The sequence below is a fragment of the Vitis vinifera genome, chromosome 2 (genome assembly GCF_030704535.1).
Source record: "Vitis vinifera cultivar Pinot Noir 40024 chromosome 2, ASM3070453v1".
NCBI lineage: Eukaryota > Viridiplantae > Streptophyta > Magnoliopsida > Vitales > Vitaceae > Vitis > Vitis vinifera.
In genome coordinates, this window is record NC_081806.1 from 17,447,001 (window position 1) to 17,469,670 (window position 22,670).

At 34.8% G+C, this 22,670-nt stretch overlaps 1 protein-coding gene across 1 annotated transcript; it reads right to left on the reverse strand.

Annotated features, from left to right (window-relative positions):
* Window positions 1–20,500: 20,500 nt before the first annotated feature.
* On the reverse strand, window positions 20,501–22,644 carry LOC100253338 (bifunctional nitrilase/nitrile hydratase NIT4B; the record flags this gene model as incomplete). Its single annotated transcript, XM_002269280.5, has 5 exons — window positions 20,501–20,907; window positions 21,081–21,362; window positions 21,521–21,814; window positions 21,989–22,156; window positions 22,524–22,644. Coding segments are annotated over 5 exons (1,041 nt in total), but the record flags the coding sequence as incomplete, so codon positions are not given.
* Window positions 22,645–22,670: the final 26 nt, after the last annotated feature.

The window sequence follows — 22,670 nt, forward strand, 5'->3', positions numbered from 1 at the left end:
GAGCTAGGTCTTTTGCATAAGGAACCACCCCAGTGAACCTAACTCTCCAAGGAATGCTTTTCTTCCTAAGTTATTCCGAGTACTTGTTATGTTAGTTAGTTTAAATCTTTACCAATCAAAGTTTGTGTTTTATGTCTTAAGCTAACCTTGAAATGAAACAAGACCAATTCACTTGGAATTGGTATCATTGATAGCTTGCTAATCCTTCCCAGTGAACGATCCTAGAGCCGCTATACTATAGTAGCTTTTTCTTTGCTACCCTAGTATATGGTGTTATAGGTTATAAATTTTGTTGATTACTCCCTCAATCAAGGAGCACCAGCTGGACACGAATCAGCTGAGACACCAATTGGGCACGAATCACATACCCTCCGACAGTATGCAACCCTCTGTACGTCTCCGAAGAGACGGGGCGCTTCCATGCAAGGTGGTCATCACCTCCACACATGCACTATCTCGACATCCCAAGGGGGTTTCCTATGGTGAAAACCTCTCAAACTCGCAACGCTCAATGGTCAACTAGAGTGCACAGTGAATGGTGCGGGTGCATCCAAAAACCCTAGGAAGCTAAAACAGAAAGATGAAACACACTGGCCGCACAAATATCCATGAGACCTAGCTCCGAGCTATACGAGTCTTCAATGATCGGACTCCAATCGACATCAAAGTGTCGCTCTCCTCCAGAATGCTCCCATACATTGATATAGCCTGTCGCTAAACCCTACTCCTAATCTCTGGCTCGGTCAGAGAATAAGCACACAGAGGGCCTCACACTTGCAATAGTGAGGACCAGAATGAAGGGAATGACCGAGACCAAGAGATTTGGAGGTAGGGGGATAGATGTGCGGCCCACATAGACAGGCGACATGCAATCAAGCAGAGGAAGGGTAGTCATGCGACATGCAGTTAAGCAGTAGACAGAATACATCACTTATGCACACACACAAACTATGACGATCAGGATGAATAGCGACACGAACATCATGCTCAAAGACAATCAAGATAGTATACAAGCCAAAGAAAACAACATGGCAAGTCAAGCGATGTGCAATAGTGAGTCTATATATGTGAAGTAAGTAGAACAATCAGGAAGAATCAGAATCGCTATACCAAGCAAAACAAGATGAGCAGTCTATGATAATCAGCATGTTAATGTACTAAACTAATATAGCAATGAAGCACAGAAAAAGTGACATCCGAAACCCCAATCAAGATAATTGATATATCAATGTCCCAATACAATATCCAAGCATGCATAAAAAAACTCTCAATGTGCAATCAAGAGACAAGTACTCATTGATTGACTCATCAAATACCACATTTGCTTCATCCTAAGTTCAAGCTTGACCCTCTAAATGATCCCCAACGGAGTCGCCATTTTGTGGACCCTGTATTTCGGCTCATGCGATTTCCACTCAATGGCGAGCTCGATTTTTATTTGAAAATGATTTTATTTATTAAAAAAAAAATATGACTTGGAGTCACCACTTATTTTTGTTTTATTTTTAAAAGGGTAAACAAAATAAGAAAGAAAACCCTAAGTGTGACTCCTTATTTTGGAAAATATGATATGTGAAAAACCGGATCGGGCTCGGGGGTCAGGCTACTTATCGAGAAGGTACAGTAAAAACCATAGCACCCCTCTAAGTCCCTAAAGTTGGGTCTCTACTAACAAAATGAAGTTGATGTGGTGATCAATAGGAAAATCAATGGATACTCAAATCGACCATGCACATATGGGATCAAAACATGCATAAAGAATGACCAGAATGGGAGTTGATGCGTACCTGGGCCACGAACGAGCAATGCGCTATCATAAAAATGGGGTCGGTGTACAATAAAGAGCACAAAACATATCACACGCGTCACCAAATAGAACTTAAAATTGTTCAAGGGAAAACTAGATTTTTTAAATTTTATTTGAAAATTGGAGTCTTAGAGATTATTTGAAAATTGGAGTTTTAGAGATTATTTGAAAATTGGATTTTTAGAAATTAAATATAAGAATGAGAATTTTAGAAATTAAATTTGAAAAAAATTGGAATTTTGAAAATTATTTGAGAGGTTGGGGGTTTTTTTTTTTAAAAAAAAATTAAATTACGGAAATTGGGACTTTAGAAATAAAATTTTGAAAGAAATTAGAATCGAAAATTGTTTGAGAAGCAGAAACTATGAAAATTGAATAAAAAAATTGGAAATCTTGAAAATCATTTTAAAGCATAATTTTTAGAAATAAATGAATAAAATGATAATAATAAATAAGTAACGGAATAAATGCGAGAATTGGAACATTGGAAACTGAAAAAAATTAAGTTCGGAAATTGAAAAATTGGAATTTCAAATAACTAAATTTGGAAATCGAAATTTTAAAGAATTATTTAAAGACGGAATTTCAAATAAATGAATAAGTGATTAAATAAATTAATGAAATAATAATAATGACGAAATAATAAAGATTAGGTAAATAATTGCGAAAAATAGAATTTTAGAGATTGAAGATTGAATTTAGAGATTGAAAATTTGAGAAATTATTTAGAGATGAGATTTTAAATATATGAATAAGTGAATAAATAAATGAACATGATAATAATAATAACGAAAATAATCATTTAACAACTGAATGTGAATAGTGAAATTTTTTAGATTGGAAATTAAATTTGAAAAACGGAATATTGAAAAATTGAACTTTAATTATTAGAATTTCTAAAATAAATGAATGGAATAATAATAATAATAATGAAAATAATATTTAAATGAATGAAAGTGAATAGTGGAATTTTTTAGATTGAAAATTAAATTTGAACGTCAGATTTTTCAAGAATTGGACTTTAGTGATTGAAATTTTTAAAAGAAATAAATAAATAAATATGGAATAACAATAATAATTAACAAAAATAATATTTAAACGGATGAAAGTGAATAGTGAAATTTTTTAGATTGAAAATTAAATTTGAAAGTTAGATTTTTGAAGAATTGAACTTTAATGATTGAAATTTTTTAAAGAAAGAAAGAAATAAATATGGAATAATAATAATAATAATGAAAATAATATTTAAACGAATGAACGTGAATAGTGGAATTTTTTAGATTGAAAATTAAATTCGGAAGTCAGATTTTTGAAGAATTGAACTTTAATGATTTGAATTTTTAAAAGAAATAAATAAATAAATATGGAATAATAATAATAATAACAAAAGTGATGTTTAAACGAATGAACGTGAATAGTGGAATTTTTTTAGATTGAAAATTAAATTCGGAAGTCAGATTTTTGAAAAATTGAACTTTAATGATTGGAATTTTTTTAAAGAAATAAATAAATAAATATAGAATAATAATAATAATTAACAAAAATAATATTTAAATGAATGAAAGTGAATAGTGGAATTTTTTAGATTGAAAATTAAATTTGAAAGTCAGATTCTTGAAGAATTGAACTTTAATGATTAGAATTTTTTTAAAGAAATAAGTAAATAAATATGGAATAATAATAATGATTAACAAAAACAATGTTTAAATGAATGAACGTGAATAGTGAAATTTTTTTAGATTGAAAATTAAATTCGAAAGTCAAATTTTTGAAGAATTGAACTTTAATGATTGGAATTTTTTAAAGAAATAAATAAATAAATATGGAATAATAATAATAATTAACAAAAATAATATTTAAATGAATGAAAGTGAATAGTGGAATTTTTGAGATTGAAAATTAAATTTGAAAGTTAGATTTTTAAAGAATTGAACTTTAATGATTGGAATTTTTTAAATAAATAAATAAATAAATAAATAAATATGGAATAATAATAATAATTAACAAAAATAATATTTAAATGAATGAAAGTGAATAGTGAAATTTTTGAGATTGAAAATTAAACTTGGACCTTGGAGAACTAGACCTAAAATTAGAACCTTAGAAAATTATTTCATGAATGGAAACTTGGAAAACCGATTTTTTTTTTTGTTTTTTTAAAAAGAAAACAAAGTTTAGGTAAATTGAATTTTCGAGAATCAAAATTTTATAAATCGAATTTAAAATTAAATTTTAGAAAATTATTTCGAAAATGATATTTTGTATAATTAAATTTAAAATCTTCATAAAAATCATATTTGTATCATTAGAAAAAGGACTTAAGAGGGCCAAATACTTGGCCCATTAGGGCCTACACTAATCTGGCCTAAACTTAGAGGATGGGGCTTAAGGCCCACCTGAACCAATCTAGGCCCACAACTTAAAGCTTTGGGAGCCCACCAACAAAATGGCTACCATGAAGATCAAAGGGTGCCACCTCCTCATTTTTTAAAAGCTAGAGGGATGGCTAATGGGTAGCAGGTTAGCGGTGAAGAATAGGGCCTGCATGTCGATGATGGCTGTGATGAAATAGAGGAATGGAGTGGGAGTTGCTGCCCATGAACTACCGCGCGGGCAAGCGGACAAGAGCATGGGTGCGGTGGAGGGCTTCGTCGTCTTCACCGCCAAGCGCCACTACCTTACCGCCACAAGTGCCGGAGGAGGTGAAACAGAAAGCGGAGAAGGGGACAACTGCTCCCCCGCCGACGCTATCGTCCATTTTAATGACGACTCTTGGAGGCGAACCCAGCGGCACCTCTCTCGGCCATTTTCACGAACCCTTCACGCTCTGCTCGGAGCTTCTTGATGCTGCCTTTGATGCGACTTTGGAGCTACGTCGGCGTGGCTGCGGGAGTGAGGAAGACTGCCACCTTAGGATCTTTTGGATCGAGCGGCCCAACCTTGGCTGTTAGGCGGTAGTTGTGTGGCTGTCCATGAAGGATGGGAACGTGGCAATGGAGGAAAATGGGTACATAAAAAAAAAGGTGGGTATGAAAGGTAGTGAAGGCATGAAGGGTGTTTAACTTTGGATTTGGGTCCATGCGCGTGGATAAAGTTGATGGTGAGCATATGTTGGAGGGGGTTCTCGGTAGACAAGAGTCTAAGATTTTCATGGAAGTTTCAAATGGATCCTCAGGAACAGAGCAGGTTCCAAAGTCATGCTAAATTCATTTTCTTGCTATACCCGGTGGGTGAGGCGAACAACGAGCATCCATGCTATTAAATGAATATCAAAATAAATAAAAAAATTTGATACCTTACTCATTTATAAGAGAAAACGAAGAAGCGAAAAAGAAGAACAAAACAGAGCAAGTGAAGCGAGCTTAGGCTCAACAAGGTCCAATCCTCAACAAGTGACGTTCAAGACCAGCAATGGCAAATGAGGAAGAATAAAAAATAAAAATGAAATGAAATAAAAGAAATCTGAAAGCAAAGGCATCCAATATGGCCATACCTGAGTTTCCCTAGTGAAGCTTTGTCTCGCTTCCTTTGACTGGTTTTTTTCTCCAGCTGCTTTCCCCCCTTCTGAAAAGTCCTTCGTTCGAGCTCACCCTTTTTTCTCTCTCCTCTCGTCTGGCTTCTCCTCCAAGCTATTACCCACTCCCTTGTTCACCGATCAGCAAGCATGTCATCTTCAACCACCACCATGGCTAGCAATGCTCCTTACCACCCATCTATGCAATTGGTTCTCGGCATAAGGAAGGGTTCCCCCACTCGTCTAAGGTGCTGCCCGCTCCTCCAGGTGGTGAGAAAGCATCCTCCTAATGCTATAAAATCCCTCAAAAAAACTAATAGCCTTTAGTTTTTAAAAAGGGGTCTACACATTTATAATTACTAAATAAATTATTTTAATATACAAATTATTACTCTTTCTTTTTAAATTGATTAATACTAAAAAAAAATATATCTCTTAATGTTGAAATTTTTATTGAAATTTAATTTTTTTTTTTATTTTATTCCTTTTACAATGAAATTTTAAATTAAATATTAATATTTTTAATTTTAAAATTTATATAATAAAATTAATTTAAAAATTAAAATAAAATATTTAGTAGTATTTGGGCTTTGTAGTATTGAAACTTTGGTATAAGAAATTTGAAAATACTTCTATAATTATTAAAAAAAATTAGTAGAATAAGATAGTCCTTTCAACATAATTGAGACATTAAATTTTAAGCACTCTAAAATTATAATCTTTACAAATAATAAAGAAGTTTTTGCATCGAGACCAACTGAATATGATTTGTATGTTCTTAATTTTCATTTTCTTATCTTTTATCTTCCTATACCTACAAGCCTATTTAGAGAAAGACCTTTTATTGAAAAATGAGAGTTCAGAGTTATTTCCCTTTGAAAATAGAGTGGATCGGAAGGTCTTTATTAAATATAGGGTTTCTTCTAAAACGAGATGAAGTAAATTAGCAACTCTGAACAATCTGAAGGAAAAGGAATTTGAGTTAAGTTGATGGGGCGTGCGACACTTTATTAGGACTTTAAGAGATATTTTCTCTTTCACGCTATCCTTTGAAATTGAGTTGTGTCCGTTTTCAACTTAATTTTTTGCTCTCTGTTTTTCTAATGAAAATATATCTTTTGTTGGGAGAAAATATTTTGTTGAATATATATATTCAAATGGAAGGTAAGCAAAAAAAAATGATAAAAAATGGGTGTGATGAAATTTCAAATTATTGATCATCATATGTATTTAACCTAAATCTTAAAAAAGTGAATGAAATTAACTCGTTAAATTTGTTCAATACCACTTTTTATAAATAATTTTTTAATCATGTAGCATTCAAAACAAAAAACATATAATTAACGATAACATGAAATTATTAAAATATTTAAAATTAAATAATATAAAGAAACAATAAAATGGTTCATTTATATTGTTAGAACCATTGTTTTAAAAACTGGTCACTCCGATCGGTCGGATGGTCCATCAATGCCCTTTCCAGTCTGATCTAGGGAAATGGACAGAGACAACTGACAATCAGACCATCGACCATTCTTCATGGACCAGTCAAGGTCAAAACCTAAATGGCCTTGCCCAAATCCATTAATTCCTAACCCGTTTGCTTGTTCCCAAGGTTAACTGACATACCATCGACCATTCTTCATGGACCGGTCAAGGTCAAAACCTAAATGGGCTTTGCCCAAATCCATTCATTCCCAACCTATGTGCTTGTTCCCAAGGTTTGTAAGTATAAATACCCATCTATTGGCCCAAATTCATTATTTCAAGCCCATTTGCTTGTTCTCAAGTTCTACAGGTATAAATACCCTATAAGTGGTTTATAGATTTCCAATGTGGGATGAGTTTTGATAATAATGAAAGGAGCTTTGCATGGTGGGGAATTGAACCTAGGACTTATTTTTAACAAAATGTTAGCACACCACTATGTTACAAAGCTATTTGATTAATAATTTGATAAATATCTATATATCTGTTTTTTAATTTCTATCATATAAAACATTTAAACAAATATAAATATTTATATCTACTATTATTTTTATAATAATTATACATATCCTATTTAATAAAATTTAATATATTAATACATTTATATTTATATTTATCATTTAATTTGACAAATTGAACATAAAAAATAAAATATTATTAAAATTTTTAATAAAATATATTTTAATTTATTTTAATTTTATTAAAATATAAATTATATATTTATAATGTCATCGATTTGATCGCGGTTTGACCACTGGTTCAACTAGTGAACCATGAACTGGTAACTTTTTCGGTTCAATATTCGATCCAATTTTGAAAACATTAGTTAAAACTTTTTTATTTATAGAAAATGGTAATATGCTTTAAAGTTGTAGGATGTTAAAAGCCCAAATACATGCCTACATATTTTCTTATTTATCTCCTAGTATTTTTACCAAGTGATAGATATATTGGTGGCCAAGCATTATCATCATCATTATTTATCTCCTAACATCTTTATGAAGTGATAGGTGTAGGAAGAGTGTAAATAATTTTTATTTTTATTTTATTTTATTCTATTAGTTTTATATTTTTTGGGAAGAGTCCTATTGGGAATTATTTTTATTTTATTTTATTCTATTAGTCTTATATTTTTGGGAAGAGTCCTATTGGGATTGTGCTAGTGGAGTCCCATTCCTTTTATAAGTAGAATCCTCTTCCACTTTGAGTTATCTTTTGATTACAAGCAGATTCCCATTAGGATTGTGTTAATGACCTATAAAAGCAGGTCACCTTTTGCTCTCTATATGCCAATACCAATTTTTCAAAGAATTTTTCAGAGCGTTTTTCAACCATCTATTTGGATGAATTTTTTCAAAAACCCGAACTGTATACATCTCACTTACAGAATGCACCCAAGGCGACATCTAGGTGTTGAATCCCGGAGATAGACCATTGGTACCCTAGTGTACCGAATTTGTCTTCGAGTAGGATGAATCTATTTCAAGGACAGTGTTTGTCATGCCTCATTCGATAAGTTTTTCTTCTTATTAATTATGTTCTTTGTTTGTGTCTTTTGGGCTAGTCATTTGTTTCCATACCCTTAATCCAACAATCTTGAAATATATCCAAATGTAAGCTTCTCTAGTTCACACCCATCCTAACACCTCTAAAATTGATCCCTTCAATGGGACATTCTTTAAGAGATGGCAGGAAAAGGTTTTCTCTACAATTGATGTAGTGAACTTAGGACACATTTTGACTGACCGAATACCAAAAGATAGTTCTCATTTGTTACCAACCTGGGAAATTGGAAATAAACAAGTTAGGCATGCTATTCTAAGTACCCTTTCTAATGAACTTTTTGATATTTATTGTCAATTTAAAGTTGTAAAAGAAATTTGGGATGCAATGAATAAAAAATATAGTTTGGAAGATACAGGAACTCAAAAATATGCCATAGAGAATTTTAAAAATTTCCAAATGACTGAGGATAGAGATGTATCATCTCAAATCCATGACTACCACTTGTTGATTAATGACTTAGCTATTGAAGACATTAAATTACCCGAACCTTTTGTAGCTGGTTATTTAGTAGAGACTTTTCCAGAGTCTTGGAAAGACTACAAAAATAACATGAAACATAAAAGGAAACAAATGTCCCTAGAGGATGTCATAATCTATATTAAGATTGAGGAACAAAACCGAAATAGGGATAATGCTGAGAAAGTTAAGGACTTGTCTTCTAAGGCTAATGTAGTAGAAGAAAAACCTAAACCCAAAAACAATAGGTCCAGGAAACAAAACTCTAGGAACAAACCCAATGCATCAAACAAGATCCAAAACCCAATTATTAAAAAGAAAAAGAAAAAGTAAGGATCTTGTTTGACTCTAATAAAATAGTTTTAACCAAGAATGATGCATTTGTGGGGAAGGGCTATTGTAATAAGGGTTTATTTATGTTGAATGTTTATGATATTATCAATAATAATGCATCTTCTTCTTTTTCTGCTTACATAGTTGATTCTTGTGATATTTGGCATGGTAGACTAGGACATGTGAACTTTTCATATATGAAGAAAATGGTTGAATTGAGTTTAATCCCTAAATTGTCCTTAGAAAACCATGGAAAATGTGAATCTTGTGTAGAATCTAAAACCACAAAGAAATCTTGCAAATCAGTTGAAAGAGAATCAAATGTACTAAGTTTAATACACAGTGACTTAGGAGACCTAAAAAATACAATGACTAGAGGTGGTAAACGATTCTACATAACTTTCATAGATGACTACTCAAGGTATACAAGGGTATATCTTTTGAGAAACAAAGATGAAGCAAGATATGCTTTCATCAAGTACAAAAATGAAGTGGAAAATCAACTAAGTAAGAAAATTAAAAGACTTAGAACTGATAGGGGAAGATAGTATGAGTCCAACCTCTTTAATTCTTTTTGTGAAGATCATGAGATCATTCACAAAAATACTCCTCCTTATTCTCTTGAGTCTAATGGAGTAGCAGAAAGGAAAAATAAGACCTTAAAAGAAATTATGAATGCAATGTTGGTAAGTTCAGGAGCACCCTTGAACTTAGGGGGGAAGCTATCCTATCTGCATGTCATATTCAAAATAGAATACCTTATAAGAAAACTGGAAAAACTCCTTATGAGTTGTGGAAGGGTTATGCACCTAATATAGCATACCTGAAAGTGTGGGGGTGTTTAGCTAAAGTTCTTTTCCCTGAACCTAAAAAATGAAAACTAGGTCTTAAAACCTTTGATGCAATGTTCATTAGCTATGCTGAGAATAGTGCGACATATAAGTTTCTTGTTACTAAGTCAGAAAACAGTCTTGTAGATGTCAATACTATTATGGAAACAAAGAATGCAGATTTCTTTGAAAACATCTTTCCTATGAAACTAAATGGTGAACAACAAGTTTAGAAAACAAGTAGAGACAAGTCTATTGAACCTTCTGAATTTGAACCTAGAAGGAGTAAAAGTGATAGGAAAGAAACAAACCTTGGAGATGGTTTCTACACCTTCCTAATAGATGAGGACCTTAATCCTACAAAGAAGCTATAACTTTTCCTAATGCGCCATTTTGGAAAGAGGCCATTAACAGTGAAATCGAATCAATCATGTATAACCATACGGGGAGTTAGTAGATTTACCTCCTGGTACAAAGACTATTGGTTGTAAGTGGATCTTTAAAAGAAAGTTAAAATAAGATGGGTCCATAGAGAAGTATAAAGCTCATTTAGTTGCCAAAGGCTTTAAACAAAGGAAAGATGTAGATTACTTTGACAACTTTGCCCTTGTGAATACAATAGCATCAAGTAGAGTATTGATCACTCTAGCTTCCATTCATAATTTGGTTATACACCAAATGGATGTTAAGATTGCATTCTTGAATGGGGATTTGGAAGTGGAAATTTATATGGAACAACTTGAGGGTCGTGTAGTTCCAGCGAAGGAGAAAAAGGTGTGTAAGTTGGTTAAATCACTATATGGGTTAAAACAAGCTCCCAAACAGTGGCACAACAAGTTTGATCATGTGTTAGTAACTAATGGATATTCCATTAATGATGCTTATAAGTGTATCTACAGTAAGTATGAGGATAACACATGTGTAGTCATCTGCCTTTATGTTGATGACATGCTGATCTTTGGAACTAGCCTAGAGGTTGTGTGTGAGACCAAGAAATTCCTAGGTCCTAAGTTTGATATGAAAGACCTAGGAGAGGCAGAGGTGATTTTAGGAATTAAAATAACTAGAACACCTAATGAGCTTAAACTTTCTCAAGAGCACTATGTAGAAAAGATCCTAAGGAAGTTTGAACGCTTTGATTGTAAACTAGTGTCAACTCCTTATGATCCCAGCTCACTACTGAAGAAAAATAAAGAACATAGTGTTGCCCAAATAGAGCATGCTCAGATCATAGGGGACCTAATGTACTTGATGAACTGTACTAGACCTAACATTGCTTATGCAATAGGTAGATTGAGTCGATACACCCAAAGTCCTAATCAGGACCATTGGACTATTGTTCGTAGAGTCCTTAAGTATTTGAGAGGCACCATTAGTGATTTAGTGGATTTCCAAGTGTCCTTGAAGGATTTAGTGATGCAAATTAGATCTCGGATTCAGATGTGATGAAATCCACTAGTGGATATGTTTTCATATTTGGTGGAAGTATAGTTTCTTGGAAGTTTACCAAGCAAACTTGCATTACTCGGTATACTATGGAGGTTAAGTTAATTGCCTTAGAAAAGACAAGTTTTGAGGCTGAGTGGCTTGAAAACCTCTTAGCAGATATCCCTTTATGGACGAGACAAACCTCGCCTGTGTCTATGCGTTGTGATAGCCAAGCTACAATTGCTAAGGCTAAGAGTAAAATATTTAATGGGAAGAATAGGCATATATGGCTAAGGCACAATATTGTGCGGTAGCTTCTTGAAACGAATTTGTGAGGTCAGAGTTGAATTTGGTCGATCCTTTGACCAAACCACTAAATAAGAAACTAGTGGAAGAAACATTGAGGGGGATGGGGCTTATGCCTATTACAGAAGTTAAGAGTGGTGGTAACCCAACCTATTAGAATGGAAATTCCATGAAGTAGGTTCATATGGGTAATAACAAATCACTTGTTGACTTGAGGTGCTATATCAACTCTAATTGTATGAGGGTCTATCCCTATGGTGTAGATAGAGCGTATTTTGCATTGATTAAGGTTGAGTGTTTACTCTTAATGAATACCATATTCCTTATGGATGGTATGTTTAAATGCATAACATACTTGATGGATTCACCTATATGAGAGTGGAGCCGGGGCCGCTTCCTATGAGAACTTAGGTAGTTTCTCTAGAACTCTCATGAATATCCAGGTAGGGCGCATGGCCTATTTGTGCCAACCCATTTTGTACAACTCGTAGTGTAATTGAGAAAACCAATGTGGATAAAAGTTCATTGAGTTACATCAAGAAACACTGGTTCATAGAAATTTATTTTCACCCTGTTTTGTGATTCAATACCTATTTGTCTTAAGACTAGTTCATAGCCTTTGGGTACCAGTACTAATGCATTGGATTTTTTTTCCTCAAAAAATAAATAAATAAATAAATAATCACGTTTACACTTTGTGGGGGATTGTAGGAAAAGTGTAAATAATTTTTATTTTTATTTTATTTTATTCTATTAGTCTTATATTTTTGGGAAGAGTCCTATTGGGATTGTACTAGTGGAGTCCCATTCCTTTTATAAGTAGAATCCCCTTCCACTCTGAGTCATGCTCTGATTACAAGTAGATTCCCATTGGGACTATGTTAGTGGCCTATAAAAGCAGGTCACCCCTCGCTCTCTATATACCAATACCAATTTTTTAGAGAATTTTTTTAGAGAGTTTTTCAAATATTCTTTTCATACATCTATCTAGACGAATTTTTTCAAAAACCCGAGCTGTACACATCTCGCTTACAAAGTGCACCCAAGGCAAGAGCTGGGTGTTGAATCCTGGAGGTAGACCACTGGTACCTTAGTGCACCGAATTTGTCTTCGAGGAGGGTGGATCTATTTCAAAGACAATGTTTGCCACACCTCAACCGACAAGGCGGCACAACGTGCACAACCATTTTTTGATTTTTCTTTGGGAATTTTGCTTTGTTTAGGAACTTTGCTAAAATGGGCACTTGACCTTGATGAACATTTTTCCTAGATGGACACTCGGCCTTGGTGGGCATTTTACCTAGATGGGTGCTTGGCCTTGATGGACATTTTGCCTGGATAGGCACTTGTTCTTGATAGGTATTTGCTTAGATGGGCATGTCACCTTGTTGGGCACTTGGCCTTGATAGACATATCATCTAGATGGGCATTTTGCCTTGATGGGCACTTGGCTTTTATGAGCATTTTGCCTAGATGGGTATTTTACCTTCTTTGATCTTTCATAGGTTGGAACTCTATAGGTGGTGGGGTTGTGTTTTGGGTTGTATTTTCCAGGCACACATGTGTAGGGGTAGGGAAATGCTGCATTTCCTCCTGGTTTTAGCTCTAGATGTGCTTATTGCCATGCACACATGTAAGTATTGTTCTGCTTCTTCTTCTTGTGTTTAAGGGTAAGTTGAGTTTTTTTTCGTACTCTTACATTTTCTCTCCATCTTTCTTTGTCTTTATTTTGTTGTGCAGATGAAGTGTGGCATCAAGGATTTTAGTAGGCGGAAAGGTGAGCTTCACTACCACGTTGCTGAAACTGACCAACTGAGGTAAGTCAGGTACTTTTTTTGCAGCTAAAGCTTTTGGTTGGGTGCTTTCTTGGCACTTGACGATTTGACCGAGTGCTTCTTGGAACCTAAGGCTATGGTCGGGTGCTGTTCGGCACCTAAGACTTTTTGGTTGAGTGCTTTTTTGGCACTTAAGGCTTTGTTGGGCTCTATGCTTGGCTGGGTACTACTTAGGCACCCTAGGCTTTGTTGGGCACTAGGCCCAACTGGATGCCACTTAGGCACCTTAGGCTTTATTGGGCTTTAAGCCTGGTTAGGTGCTACTTGGGCACCGTAGGCTTTGTTGAGTGCTAGGCCTAGCTAAGTGCTACTTGGGCACCCTAGGCTTTATTGGGCTTTAAGGTTGGTCAGGTGCTACTTGGGAACCTTAGGCTTTGTTGTGCTCTAGGCCCAACTAGGTGCCACTTTGACACCTTAGGCTTTATTGGGCTCTAAGCCTGGTTAAGTGCGACTTGGGCACCTTAGGCTTTATTGGGCACCCTAGGCTTTATTGGGCTCTAAGCTTGGTCGGGTGATATTGGGCACCTTAGGCTTTATTGGGCTTTGGACTTAGCCAGGTGCTACTTAGGCACCTTAGGCTTTGTTGGGCTCTAGGTCTGGTCGGGTGCTACTTGGGCACCCTAGGCTTTATTGGGCTTTAGCCTTGGCTGGGTGCTACTTGTGCACCTTTGACTTTGTTATGCTCTGGCCCTGATCAGGTGCTACTTGGGCACTTTAGGCTTTGTTAAGCTCTAGGCTTGGCCGGGTGCTACTTAGACACCTTAGGCTTTTAAAGTCTAATGCTTCTTTATACCTAAGGTTTTTTTTTTTTTTTTTTTTTTTTTTTTTTTTTTTTTTTTGCGGTCATGCGATGCGTAACATATTTGATTTGAAAAATACAACAGTTGACGATATTGCTTCCCCATTTGGGGATCTTTGCTTTTAGATGGATTAGGCCATTTGGTAAGAGTAGGAAGTTCTTCTTTGGTAGATCCACCAGCGCCTCTTTGTCCACTGATAGTGTCTAGGCAGTTGCATTGAGTCAGGCCACCAAGATCTAGTTCTCCCTTTTGATTCGGTTAACAAGTCTTCTCAGTTTGTCCAACTACCTTCGATACTTGTTAGCTACGGTTCAGTTGTTTGTTGTGGCCACTCATAAGTTGTTGGGATGACACTCTCACCATCAACATAGTTAGCTGCCAATGTAGTCACCATGGTTGGCTTTTGTTTCATTCCCATAGATGATGCCAATTGTTGGTGCACAATCTTTCTAGATGTGATGATTTGGTGACTATCCGGGTCGCTATCCAATCTTCTATTGTCACCTCCTCTATTGGTGGGTGTCTTGGTTCTCTAGGAAAATGATATTTTTTTTCCTTGTTCTTCTTTCTCCTTTATAGGTTAGAGTTAGACGTTGGAGGTTGTGTGGAGTACACGATTAGCTTGGCAGGTTTGTGTTAGGCAGTGTGTGGTCGACTATCCCTAACGCTTCATGTTGATGTGACAAGATGATGTTTTCCTTAGAGATTTGTTCCTCATACATGTCTTGTTGTTGCCTTTGGTATTCATGCCACATGATCCATGTTGGCAGCCTAAAAACTTCTTCCCAGTGACCAATTTTTTAGTTCTTCTAGGATCAGTTGGAGTGGGCTCTCGGATCACTATAGGTTTAAATAGAGTCGGGATGACTTCTCGATCGGGAGACAATATTCAGCCGATACAACATCCGGGTACCCCTTCTTGGCAAAATTCGGCACCCTCAGGAGGCAGCTTTTATAGCGAAATCTGCCACCCCCGACCCGAGTAAGCAGGTAGACCCACAGGTTGGCTGGCTTCTATGGTTTGTACCTCCAATTATAATGGAAGTATAAATTTTAAAAAGATTCAGTGATTGTAGGATTCAATTCTAATGCTCTTATAGTAGCCAAGGGTCCTCGGACTCATGGTAGCACACAGACATGTCCTCTTCTATCTATGCAAATAGTCATGCAAAATACAAATATTCCCTCATACATTCTTATAGTTTTACATGTATATGAATTTAATTATTTTATGTTCTGACTAGTGAGTAGAAAGTGAGTTAAGGTCTCCGACAACAAGGTCTCCAAGCAACCATATTTCCCCATTTTAACCTCGCTACTGCCATTGATGCGGTAGTAGAGTATAACTGGCACATATAGATATGCCAGAAGAGCAATCGAGAGCAGATAGCTTCAAATTCTGAATGTGAGGTTCAGTTGGAGACTGGTTTTATTAGCCTTTTAGATATGATTTGAACCTCTATTTTAGACAAGAACTTGGAGCTTCTGAATATATGTAGTACAACTCCTTTGGTCATGTATATATGTGCATATTGCGTTGAGATAGACAACATACAATCACTTGGCAACACAATATTAAAACTTTCAGAATATCACAAAATTTGATTGATGTCAAAGACTCATTCTGGACATTTAGGATAGGAGGTTACAATAAAGCCATTAACTGTACACATAAGTTCATTTGCAAGAATTGGGAACCAATTTAGAAGGTCAAGTATATTCGCTGTCAACAAGAATGACGCCCTCCGATTTAAGATCTCTACTGAGGAGGAACCCAGTTTGATCAAGATTCTAGGATCAAACAACAGAGTCAAAGTCAAATCAAGAGCAACGTTCCAACTTGTCATGAAGACCAAGAATAGTAATTGCTTTTGAGCAAGCAGTGAAATTATTTGCAATCAGACAATCATCTTCTTCTTCAAGAAATGCTGTAATGAAATTCTTACCAGTTGTGTCTGATTCTTCGAAACATGAAGTTAGCAAACAGATTGTTCATATATAATGTCAGTTGGCATAAATGTAGTGTTCAATCACCAAGCCACAAAGATGATACAACAGAACAGTTGCAGCAGGAAAACTTGGTTGTTTATTCAAAATCAAGTAAATCTCTAGGTCCCTCATACCACGATTGCTCCCAATATTTAGGTCTTGGCGTAGACAATTCCTTTCGTGTCTATGTGGACAGAACAATGCTTGGTGTTCTAGTTGTTGTCTTTCACCATGGTCTATAGAAAAAATGTCCAGAAAAACAACTAATGATCAGTAGAAGTGTAAAAGGGAAGAAAGAAAACTACTGATAGATTGGATCATGACAGATATTTATTTTTCCTAAAAGAATGTAAATGTATGGTTGCTCTTTGAGTACAGCTCTCTACAGCACAAAAATAAGGCAATCAAATGAAACAAACCAAGAAAACAACAATATTAAAAGAGTTATGAAATATCACCAGATGAGATCCAACAGTAAATTAAGAAACTTTATATAATCTTGTTTACCTTAGGGCCATGTCTGGAGGAGTTCCAATTGTAGGCCTAGGGCCAATGTTGATAGGCACATGCCCAGATCTTAGACACCCTCAAGATGAACAGTAGCAGCTACTCTAGGCGCTCCTACTGCACAGGCAAAAAACAAGTTAGTCAATGTTTCTTGGCTATTGGCTTTGGCTTGGACCTTGGTGGTTATGTCAATTTTAGATAAATATGTTAATAATCCAATGACTATACTCCAAGATTGATGATATATATGCAATATATCAATTTGGAAATGTCGATATAAACATTTAAGGAATTTAAATTAGTCAATTTTCAACAATCTAGCATTCAAAAGTGTACAAAATGGTTATAACTTGAAAGTTTGAATATAAACTGAGGTACAATATTCCTATAGGCTCAAGTCTCCCTAGAACAAGGCATCACATCACATATTTATGTGGCCTTATGTTTGAGGTAAGCACCTTATCTATTGGCGAGTTCATCAATAATAAGCTTTTTGCAAGAAATTGGAGACCTAAAATTACTCTAATACTTCTTTTATTGAACATTAAATTTTCTTAAAAGTGTTATCGATTATCAAACATTTATATCAATGGTGGAAACTAGTTTGCTACCAAAGTGAAGGTCAAAGTCCTAATTATCATTTCACTAAACAATGTAATATAGTATTATACAATTATTGCTTTTAAAAGAAAATTTACAAGCTAACTAGCGAAATTTATGATTATACCTTTTTCCGACTTCACTCACGCCATTGAGCTTTATAATTTGATGAAACAAGCCTAAATCAAAATTATACAAAAAAAAATAAAGAATTGGAGAAAACAAACTTGTAAGCACTAAATTTTGTACTTTAAAAGAGGAAATAGGATGCCAATTGTAGGTTTAATTTAAAGAAACCTTAAAAAAATATTTTTAAAATTATAGGAAAACCCCCATACCTTAGAAAAGATTGGGGCGAACAGTCTACCTTTTGGCGATGTTCACATCTTGAGAGGAATGACTTCTTTCTTAGTAGATCTGATGATGGTGTTGATCTTTGGGAAGAGATGATTAGAAGGCTACGTTGAATTTTAGTGAGTGAGAGAGAAAGCAACACCCAAAACCCTAAAGCAAAAAAGGAATTAATAACTTAAATAGATTCCATTTTTTCCTTATGACATGTCTACCTTAGTAAGGTTTTTATGGCAGTGATACCATTTGGATAATTAAGTCATTGATTTTGATGGATCTTTTCCATTTGAATTTTTAATATATAAACTTAATCTTTTTACTTGGGGTAATATATTTGGTATTTTAGGATTTCCTTTTTAATAATATGCTTTTAGTAGATGGTTTAACTATGTCCTAGTGTAATAAGTAGTCTTGCATTACATTATCTACTATGGAGTAGGAGTGTGTTGCTTGTTCAAGGGATGTATGGGAAGTTGTTTATTTGATGATATACTTTCAACACTTAGAGTCACGACTTGAGCTAATAAGTTTATCAAGATCTAAGCATTGATGGTGTTGCTACTCTATTGTATAGCAAGGATCCAATTAGTCACATTGTAGGACAAAACACTTATAGACAATTGATTCTACTACATTCAAGATATTGTTGCTTAAGGGGAGGTAGAGTCAAAACAAGTAGACAATTGATACAACTACACACACAACATAGAGACAAAACACATGAATAATACTATGGTTGAATAAATTAATTGGATGACATCAAGCTAACATTGATCTAGTATAATTATTTGGAGCCTAAATGAGGGTATGATGAGATGATAATTATTTTGTCATCAACATAGTGAACAACATAAATTAAAATCTTGAAATGTCACCTTAGCCAACCTAGTAGAAATGATTCATCAAAATATTTGAATGTGAGATCTTAAATTGGTGTTTGACAAATAAATATGGTAATAAACATATATTAAGTATATATGAAGTGACCAAGCTGAGATTTGTATCATGTTATTATAGGGAATCCCGAATCTCTTTGTTCCTTATCCTATGATTAGGCTAGGTACATGCGAATCTTTCTAAGTTTTTCTAAATCGTATGAACAATGGAAAAATTGTGTTTTAAAATAATAACAAGATTTAGAATTTGCATTAGAAAACATTACCTTAGATTTGGATGTTCCCAAATCTAATTCACGTAGTAAAGGAGAAGATTGAAGTTTTCAGAGGTCTTGAACACCCAAGATCTTCCACCAGATGACTTTTCCTTGATTTTAGATCTTAATTGGTGAAGAGGAAGGAAGACTAAAAAGGCTATGGTTCTCTCTCTCTTTGAATAGTGAAAAATGGCTCACTTCAAAAAAGTAATGAAAACCTTATTATTTAAGGGGTATTTATTGGGTTCCCTAATTGGGTGTAAGTGACTTAAGCGTACTAAAGGTTTGAATCATTTAATTTAGCTCAAAATGAGTCTTAATTGATTAATTAACCTAACATAGTTATCTAATTAATTAATTAGCTAAATTTGGAGACTTTGTTCACTTACCCCTATGCAACCTTGCATAATTACCAAAACACCCTTATACGTAAAAGTGAACCAAGAGTTGTGTCATCAAGGTATATGAGCTTAGGTGGAGACCATTGAGACTTATAGGACAGTACTAGCTACCCCAAAATCTAATTTTGAAGTTGATTTAACATTTCACTATAGAGAATCAATTGCACTATAATACCTTATGTAAATAACAATGAGATGCTAAGTGGTCGAGCCCATGACTTATTATCCATTGCATTCAGTCTCCCTATGAACTGGTGTTTGTAGTCTAATAAGGTGAAAACTATCAACCTTTCAAGACTACCTCTACTATCTTTGAATTACAAATCCTCTTATTATGTATTTAATTGATATATCTTAAGTCTCCAAGAGTCTATGTCAAGTTCCATTTAAGAAACTACTATGACCATAGTTTACATGAACATACCTCCTTAGGATCACTTAAGGGGACACTCTGTCTCAATCCTCTTAGATTTCATGGTACTTCTGTTACAAATACTCATTGTCATAGACTTGGATCAATAGTGAACCAATCCATAAGGAACATATCTTACGATTTCATTAGTAGGTCAAAGTCACTACTAACTTTAACACAAATTCTATATTCTCTCAAGGTTAAGAGATAAAACAATGAAGCAACTTGGTGAAATCATGACTATTTAATAGCTTTATGTCATGATTCACCATAAGTCTTGTCTAATGTGTAACCATATGCACTAGTATACTCACCATGGAAAACCCATCCTGATAACCAAGACCAACCATTCCTCTAAATATGAAGTAGCATACTATAACCTCTAATGGGTTACCTAGGCCTATGAATCGGTTGTGAACAAGTCATTTACTTACAATGAATCCATTTCTTAAATTTTTTTTGCAACTCTTAATGCACTCAAGTCCTGTACAATACAAGATATATATATTAAAATGCTTACAAGGTATAATGTATAGGATTAGGATAAATAAAAGTGAACTAAAAGTTTATTAATAAATAATAAAATTTTAAATTTATTACATCGTGTCATGCTTTTATGAAACCTTTAAAATACTAAGAGCAACCTTTCATAATCATGAATTAAACTTTAGTTTCAACTTCTATCAAAGGCTAAATGAGAAAAGCTATCATAGAGGAGGCCTCAGCCAATGGGTAAGATGCACTGTTATACCAAACAATAAGTGGAAAATACAATTTTATTAATACTTGAGAAAAAAAAAAAGAAAGAAATAAAAGGAAGATTTTACACTCAAACCAAGCATTTATTTATAATGAAGTGCAGTCTCCGTACGCACATGTGGACTTATTGGAAAATCATACAAATTATTGAAGGACGACCTTAGCTAGGCTAACAGTCTCCTAAATAGGCTATCTTTTATATATCTTTGCATTCATCCATCTCCTCATTGTCTTTGATTTTAGATGGTGAGGATGTGAAAGTAACAGGAAGCAGTGGACAATTGTTCACAGTGAGGCTTAGCACATCAGCTCTCGAATAATGTCCTACCACATCGAACTGGAACTTTGCTTTAGGAATCTCTCCACGAACATCTACATATCAAGTGATCACAAAAATATTTCATCGGTCCATGATAAATATCATAGAATATCAAGTCTTCGATAAAACTAAGTTTGCAGTCCTCTTAAACCTAAAGAATCAACTCATTTGCCTTATCTGCATACTGAAATATTTGGATATATAATTGGAGAAGTTAGGGCCATACCAAGATCAGCTGTGAAGAGGCCTTCTCCTTCATAATTCGGTCCTGCTAGAATTTCGCCATGGGGCGAAATGATGACACTACCTCCAGCCCAAACAATAGAATCTGGAGTGACATCTTCTTCTGTAGGACTGTAAAGATACTCAGGTGGAGGTGGGTAATCTTTCCTCCGACAGAACTGGATGGGTGAAAGAACATAGCATCCACCCTCAATAGCGACGTGTCTCATTGTAGCTACCCATGTATCCCCGGAATCGGCAGTAGGAGCACAATATATCTCAATACCTATAGAGATGTACATTCGTATTTTGTGATCAATCAATCCCATATCAAAGCCATAATGTATTTCAAGCCTATTTATAGGCTAAAACCCTAACAACTTAAAAAAGAGTACTGAAGTATTTCAAGCCAAACCATATTAGTTAGTGAAGAAAAAGACATACCTTTGCCATACATTGATGTCCTGAAAAGCGGCATTCTATTTTCCCAACAAATGACCGAACCAAGTTTTCCATATGGAGTATCATAAACTGGAGTAGTCGAGCAATCTCCGAAACCCCAGAACAGCCGCTCCCAATATGTTGGCATGAGTTTCCTATGTTTTCCAAGGTAATTACCTTCAGGATCAAAGAAGAGAACAGTGCAATACAATGTGTATCCATCTCTCTCAACAACACCTGTCACTAAGTAGACTTTGTATTTCGCAGCCATTGATGCCAATCTATCCACTTCAGGTCCTGAAAATACATTAATATGAGATCAAAGATGAAATATGTAAGCTGATGGCTCATCACAAAGCATAAGTAGATTTTTTTTTTCTTGGTTCATTCATCAAACGTGTCTTGTTTCAATAACTAATTAAGTGGTTCAGTTCTTTGGCTATTTAAGGGAGAAAGAGAGAGGTAACTGACCCGGCACATTAATGGCAGAAGCATGGTACTTGCGGAAACTTTCTTTCCCTCTTGGCGACTGGTCGGCGAAATTGTATCCCCGGGGATACCCACCGATAAATGCTTCAGGAAACACAACCAGTTGGGATCCTAGTGCAGCTGCTTCTTTCAAAAACCTCTCAGCCTTATCTGCTCTCAAAATCACATTGCAAGAATTAATAATCCACGACTTAGTAAATTAATTGGTTGAATGGACAGAATGAAAATTAACTTCAAGAGATCCCGAATGACTTTTTGGTTGCTGAGAAAACTCAAGGAAAAAGAGACCTAGATGAAACTTGAAACTCTCATATTTTCAGCTGTTTTGTAACTAAGAAAAGAGAAACCACCTCAACCCAACTCATTAAAATAATTGTAAAAGCAGTAATTCCTTGATTGGCAGCTGAAAATATGATCAGGGTTCAATCATCCTTTTCTTTTTTTCAGTCTCTGAGCAACCAATTAGATCACATATTCCATTACACAAGTTGAACAATTGAAAGAAATGGTACGTTACCTAGAGTGGCAGGAGTATCATAAAAGATACTAGAAGCTTGAACAACGGTGGCTCTAACAGTTGAAGACATTGCAGAAATCGTATGCTTTTTCGTTTCCCTTTTGTTTGAGGATTCCTTACACAACGTTCAGTATATATATTGCCCAT